The sequence below is a fragment of the Macadamia integrifolia genome, unplaced genomic scaffold, assembly GCF_013358625.1.
Source record: "Macadamia integrifolia cultivar HAES 741 unplaced genomic scaffold, SCU_Mint_v3 scaffold_189A, whole genome shotgun sequence".
Classification (NCBI taxonomy): Eukaryota; Viridiplantae; Streptophyta; class Magnoliopsida; order Proteales; family Proteaceae; genus Macadamia; species Macadamia integrifolia.
In genome coordinates, this window is record NW_024870635.1 from 272,513 (window position 1) to 280,019 (window position 7,507).

The 7,507-nt window shown below is 36.4% G+C and overlaps 1 protein-coding gene across 1 annotated transcript in view; it reads right to left on the reverse strand.

Annotated features, from left to right (window-relative positions):
• LOC122071087 (guanosine nucleotide diphosphate dissociation inhibitor At5g09550) overlaps positions 1–6,159 on the reverse strand; it is a 28,143-nt gene extending 21,984 nt beyond the window's left edge. Inside the window, exon 1 of the mRNA XM_042635362.1 lies at positions 5,981–6,159. Within this exon, the coding sequence (XP_042491296.1) occupies positions 5,981–6,067 (87 nt within the window). The 5' untranslated portion in view covers positions 6,068–6,159. The remainder of the gene's footprint in view (positions 1–5,980) is intronic.
• Positions 6,160–7,507: the final 1,348 nt, after the last annotated feature.

A 7,507-nucleotide genomic window follows, 5' to 3' on the forward strand; every position in this document is an offset into this window, starting at 1 on the left:
GAAGGAGAATCCGTGGATGGTGGAGGATTAATGCCAGATGTTGGGCGAGCAGAGGCCTGATTCATGAACTCATGGCTGAGAAGCATGCCAAGAAGATCAAAATAGGCTAGTGGTTCAAAATGCGCGAGCAGGGTTGGAACTATATCACGAAGATCTTTGCGAAGAGCATAGAGAATATGGAGATAGAGGTCAGTCTGTTTCAGAGGGGAGCCAGCAGCAACGAGCTCGTCAGAGTGAGATTTGGCTCGTTGCATAAGACTGGTGACAAATTCGTCAGACTTCTGAGAGAGATCCTGGAGTGCAAGATTGAGTGACATGATCCGGGTATTCGACGCAGGGTCATACGTAGCATAGAGAGAGAGTCTCAGATTTCTTTGCTCGTATCTTTGTCGATGATGAGAGGAAGAGCTTCATCAGATAAAGAAGAGATAAGAAGACTCATTATCAAAGAGTCTTGGTCATCCCATTCAGAGGTAACAGGGAGATCTGTGGGTCTGGGTTTAGTGCCATCGAGATGGCGAAATAATTTTTGTCCCTTGAGAAATGGCCGTATTTGAGCATGCCAAAATAGAAAATTCTTGGACATGAGTTTTATTGAGACAAAGTTATGTGCGCCCATGATCGCAGGTTGGGAGGACTTGGGAGTAGAAGAAGGGGAAGAAGCTTCAATGGTGGGAAGTTCCTGCGACATGGTGATGACAATTTCTAAGTTTCCAACTACAGAAGATAGGATAATAAGAAATCTGAGATCTTGTGGAGCTTGATATCACATGTGAGATTGTGATGCTGATGTGAAAATCTTATCACCCAAGTATCTATGAGCTAGAGCATTGATCAATACTAGGCAATATATAGGAGCAGTGATCCTAGTGGAAGCATTGTCAATTTTGTTGATTTTGATCATGATGTTAATCTGAACATAAGAAAATCTCTGTAAGGTTATGTTTTCATTATTTCTGGTTGTGTCATTAGTTGGAAAACAATATTATGGTCTACAATTGCCTTTCTACTACAGAAGCCGAGTACATGGTGGAAAAAGAGATAGTAAAGAATGCTTTATGGCTGAGAGGCTTGGTTGGTGATCTGGGCTTGCAATATAATAAGACTTTTGTGTATTGTGACAGCTACAGTGCCACATATGTAACATGGAAGAACCAAACACATTGATGTCAGAGTTCTCTTACATCTTACATCGAGATATAATCTATCAAGGAAGTACAATGGTTAAAAAGATTGCAACAACAAAAAATCTGGCAGATATGATGACCAAGCCTATTCCAACAGTCGGGTTCAAGTACTACTTGTGCTTGACTGAGTCAGTAACACTTGAAATTGTTGAGGTGGAGATGGCTGGAGGAGGTTGTCCTTTTGAGCTTTAAGAATTCAAGCTAAGGTGGAGAATTGCAATAAATGAAATGTCTTAGATTCTTCGTTGTCAAGTAATGAGAAGCACTCAAGTCATTGGTGGTTATTTTCGGCAGCCACAATAGTTGAAAAAGGTGAACCTACACTTCTTTCAAAGACAATGCATTTCTCTCTCACACATGTTGTATGCGTAATTAATGCGGCAGCACATCTCTCTTGTCTCATGTGAAGACGAGGCAGTTACACAGGTCTCTCTCGATGCGGATAGTCAACAAATGACAGCTGCAACAACGAAAGTGTACGCGGAGGATGTGTACATGGAGGTGGTACGAACGACAGCATCACTTGTCCCTCTTCTTCTGAAAACCTCTATATAAACGAAAGGGGGAGGATAGTTCAGTAATACAGAGAAGGAAAAAAAAAAAAACTCTGCTCTCTTCTTGCATTACTCCTGTGAGTATCAGTAGAGAATGGTTGTTAGGTTTATAGGGCTTTTGGGTTAGATTATTGAGAGAGTGTTCTTTGGTCCAAGTCTGCAATCAGTTGGATTCCTGATTGGTTATCTCTCTCTTTCTCCATCAAAACAAGTCAGATTTCTGAACTTTCTACAACTGCAATTACATGTTTCTTGGGTGTGTGTTTTTTTTTTGGTTCTGTTCTGCTATACTGCTTCTGTTGGTTAGAATTCTGATTTATTCAATTCAATTTACTCTTCTTAATTCTTATTCTAGTTACAATATCAGCTTCTGATTCAAAACCTAACTTCTGATAGACTTCAAAATACCTACTTCAAATACATTTCTTCAAAACTCAGTTTCCTGATTTGAATTCTGTTACGTGCACAGCCACAGGAAGAGACAAAATAGGAGGCAAAGAAAAAATGGAAGAGATAAAGTAGGGATATAGGAGTTTTGGCTAATTAGTTAGGAGGCAGACGCCCCTTGGCTTTACGGAGGAAGCTTGACCTCTTTTCTCTCAAGAGAAAAATTGTAGGAACCTACTTATCCAAGTCTCATTTCTTACTTCAATTTCAACAAATAAATACACGTACAACTGTGGTTATCACAACTACCCTCTTCCCACTCTTATAACCATTCCCTCAATTTCCAATAAATAATTAAACACTTCCCACTGCTAGTAAACTATACATTACCAACGGCAATTTCACAATTTAAATAATAAACCATAAAGTGCTCATTTAGCCCTACTTGATCTCTTCTATTCTCTCTCTCTCTCTCTCTCTCTCTCTCTCTCATGTACGTATCAAATTCCCTGGTTTTGATTTCCTGCTTTTGTTAACTCTTCATAATGCTGTTTATTTATTAAATCAGAACATGATTAGTCCACTATTTTGATCCTTTTAAAACCCTGCATCGAATTCTTAGTTCTGTCAGCTTTTTCAAATTTCCAATGTCAAGAACGAAATCTCAATATCTTTAAAAATGGTGGTTATCATGAACATTTTATAGTTCTTTTCACCCCAGTAATCGAAGCAATTGACCAGAATTTTACCACCACAAGATCAATCCTTGTTGAGCTACTAACTTCTCCTAATCTGGTTTTATTCCTTTAACTATGATCTTGTCCCAAGCTGATCCCCCACCGGATATCAAAGGTTTGGGATTAGCACTGCTTTGTCTCCACTAATAAGATTTTTGGACAAATGTTTTGTAAAAGTTATGAGCAAGCCGAATTTATAAGCATATAATTTTATGTCGTTGCTTCATTGTGACCTAGTGGTTGTAGGTTCGAGCCAGGAAATAGCCTCTCCCCAAAGCAGGGGTAAGGCTATATAGATTAATATAATTCCAAAACCCCACAAAAGCGAGAGCTCGTGCACCGGTAAACCATATTCTTTTATAGTTTTACGTCTAGCACAACCTAAAATTCGCGAAATAAGAAAAATATGGCAGATTAGTTCAGCATCTAAGTCATTAGAATACGTATGGATGCAAGAACACCTTCACAAAACACTATGATCTCTAAGGCCAGCATGGCTTCAAGAATTTAACAAAGGATCATTAAATAAACGTATTTCAAAGAAGGGTATGTCTAAATGTAACGACCCGGTTACAAAAACCTTATAACCTAAATTATTGTGTCCTCATTATGTTGTCATTTTGTGATTGCTTTTAAGGTAAAAAAAGTAAATTACTCTCCCATTTATTTTGTCATTTTGTGATTGCTTTTAAAGTCAAAAAAGCAAATTCAACCTCAACTTTTTGAATCGTTACTTTGATTTAAACGGCAAAACGAGGGGTATTTTGAGAATGAATACATTCTTCCCAAACAACTCCTCGCCCCAATTGATCGTCTTCCTCCTCGCAATTCTTTCCGTTACCTTTCCTGGTTTTTATGGCATAAAGTTTGGCAAGATCATCTCCAGTGAGTCAAGTAAAGGCTCTCTTTCTTCTCGGCATGTCCAGTGCTTTTCTGGGTTTTAGGGTTTAAAACTTTTGGTGGACTTCATTTTTGTTTTTTTAAATTTAGAAAACAAAACCTCTTCCCAGAAAGTCAAGTATCAATTATATTGCAATAATTTCTATTGCTGTGCATTAGAGATGAGGTCGGTAAGATAGTTCTAATCATGTCTCTTTTTCTCTCTTCAAAGAATTCAATTGTATTAAATATGCTAGTGTTTTTAATAAAGTTAAAATCTAGGAAGATGACAAATGGCAATATTGTATGCTTTTTTTTTTTTTCATAAAGTAATATCGTAGGCTTGGTACTACTATAATGATGACATGTGAAATTTTGTAATTATAATATATTTTATAGGTTAATTCTAAGGGTTTTGGGATCGATTCTGGCCAATTCCAATTTGATTTGGATTTGGATTGATATTGGTAGCTACTAATTTGATCTTTGACTCTGTGTTTAAAATCGATTATAAGGTTTATAAGACTAGATCGTGGGTCTTAAGATTTGAGGGCGATTCTAGGGTTCTTTTTGGTCCGATTTTGATTTGATTGGATAAAAATTTATAGGAATCAGTTCCAAGGATGTAGGGAATGGTATTAGTATCGGTCTCTGTCGATTCCTATTCGATACAGATCCAGATCGGATGGGATCGGTGGGTATCGGTCTATTTTACCCTGGATTTTTATAAAAGGTACTACTTTTTACCTATTTTACCCCTGAAACGATCCGGATAACCGATCCAGATCTAGGATCGATCTCAGTCGATACGATCGATCCCAGACCGATACTTGAAACCATGATCAGTTCGATCTCCAATTCCAAGTTTAAAATCCCTAGTTGATTTGGCTAGTTCGGATCAATCCCAATTCCGATCATTATAGAGTAGCATATCTAGGATTTTTGGGATTGGGCTATTGGTTTTCATAATTTAGTGTCAATTCTAGCATTTTTGTGATTGATTCAGATATGATCCAGACTGGAATCGTTAGGGACCAATTTATTCTTTGATTTTGAGTTAAAATTCTGGTATTAGCCAATCTGGATTAGAATTGGTCATGAACTATCCAACTTCGGAAGTTCTAGATTAGTCAATTTAGAATAGGAATCACTAGAGGGATTGTTCTGATACTCAATTTCGAGTTTAAAATCATTGGTTGAATAAACCAATTTCGATCCAAATTGACCATAGTAATACCTATCCACGCTGTTTCAGAATGATTGATTATAAGGCTTTTGTGATTGATTTGATCCATTTCTGATTTTGGTCACTTTGATTTAGATTTTATCTAGTATTAGGCCAAATTGAAATCAAAGTTCAATTTCAATTTAGACCGATTCGGTTTTTATTGAGTTGACTTAATGGCCTCTTGTAGGTAATTTGTTCACTTTTAGTAATTTTTGTAAGTTGTTATAAGGTCTTTTATGGCTTCGATTCTCTTGATCTGGTCCAATTCAATTTTTTACAGATTTGATAAAAACTCAAATCAATAAAGGTTCGTTTCACGTTTCTCTTGATTAGTCCAACCCGCTTGGACTGAAAATGGACACCCTTACTCAAAGCAATAGACCCAATCACCCAATGATTAGTATACTTTTTTTTTTCCAATCCCATGTTGGACTTTAGAGAGACGAGGAATTGAGATTTGAGATTCCAAACGTAGTGATGGGTCTATTTGAGGATAAAATTACATTTCTACCCTTTTTAAACACTTTGTCAGAAAAAGTGGTACGACAGCTTTACAGTTTTTATTAGGAATATAAACACATGAAATTACTTTTTGAATCTTCTTGAATCAATCATTTCTTTCACATTATAGGACTTTTTAGGTAACTAAAAGTGGGTTACAGGCCTTTTGTAACCTACCTAGGTTACAACTAGACAAATCTTTCAAAAAAAGCTATTGTATCTAAATGATCACACGATACCAATAACGCTAAAGGTTCTTCGTTTCCAAACCAAAAAAAAAAAAAACCCTCAGAGCTCTCAAATGCAGCAATTCTGTATGATGCAGCCACTAACTGAAAGTAAAATCAGATCTTTAATCAAAGGCACCATGCAAAGCAGACACTAGCTATCGAGCACAACCAGATACATAGTTACTACATTGTAGTAGTTTAAGATCAAAAGAAATTTAAAAAAGAAAGATCAATAATTGAAGAAGATTAGATAAGAAAATGATGCAGAGATGCTCACTTTAAGGCCATCGACGGATAGAAGACCACTGAGGATGCATTCCTTGAGACCCGTACCCAGAACGATAACGTCGTATTCTACATCCATAGCGACGCGAGTTGCAGAGCGAGGAAGAGAAAGAACGAGCTAGCGAAGACAACAAAGAATGAGAGACAGAAAGAAAAGAGGAAGAGATTGAACGAAAAAGAAGCGAGCGGAAGAAATGAGAATGGATTCTTTTTGTTCGCAAAGAACAGGTCTCTCTCCAGCACTCGACGTCGCGCACTTACCGTGTAAACCGGTACGATTCCCCACTGATTTGGACAATAACTTGGACAAATGACACATGTCTCACCCTTACTAACCTTGTACTTATTTATTTACTTTTTTATATATAATAACCCGTGGCCCACCCTTATTTTTATGGGTACACCGGGTATACCTAGCTCAGCAATCCACATGTACTAGAAAGGGGTCCGGGTCAAGTCACCGTACAAGAATATTTCTTATACGGTATTTGATTCACACTTGGATTTTACTCAAAATAAAAATCAATTAAAAAAAGAGAGAGATTAAATGAAGTACAAGTGTGGATCAAACACCATATGCTAATGATTCTCATACAAGTACCTGATCCATACTCACTAGAAAGAGTTAAGAATTAAGGTGTCGATTTAAAATAAAAATCTACCGTTTAAAATCGAATTAGATCGAATCAAAGTAAGTTGGTTCAATTTTGATTTCAAAGGCAGGAATCTCTCTTAGTTTGATTCCCTATTGAACCAAATTAAATAAGGAATTGGGAAAATTATATTTATTATTATTTCAAGCAATATAGATGATAAATTCTATTCTTTTTTATTGTTTGATAAAAGTTTAGTGGATTACGACCGAATCATTTTTTTTTAATCTGTTAAAAGACCTAAAACTGGAATAAGAAACCTGATAAAAATTGAAACTCAATCGATTCTACTTTGATTTCTCAAATATGTTTCAATTCTTGACTTGGTCTGGTCGATTTTTTATTTTTATATTTTATATCTTGATTCGAATCGAAACTAAACTGATTAACATGCACCCAAAAAAATCATGAAACCCTTTTCACGTGGATGGCAGATGACCCAATCCCAAAGGGTAGAAGAAGAGTTGAACTCAGAACCCCTGATTTCCACTGAGCTATCCTTTGGGGTGTTAATCCTGAACTTTTGGGATAATTTTGTTGGTGACAATGTGTTGGACTGCACTTTTAGGATTTAGTACATAAACATCAAATCCAAATGAATAACAATCATTCATTCAAAAATTACACCCTAAAACAAGCAACACTCTTACATATTTAAAGAAAAACGAAACCTTAATTTCAAGTTTTAACGCTAATGATCATATGATTGAAATTTCATAGAGACAATAACCTTTTTTTTTTTTTTTGGGTAAGGGTGTTCCATGGTAGTGATCATAACCTCAGGATAAGCTCCTGTATGATAAGTAGCACTTCTGTAGGACTAATGGGCGATAGTGGACATGCCAAGACTCGAACCCACAACTAGC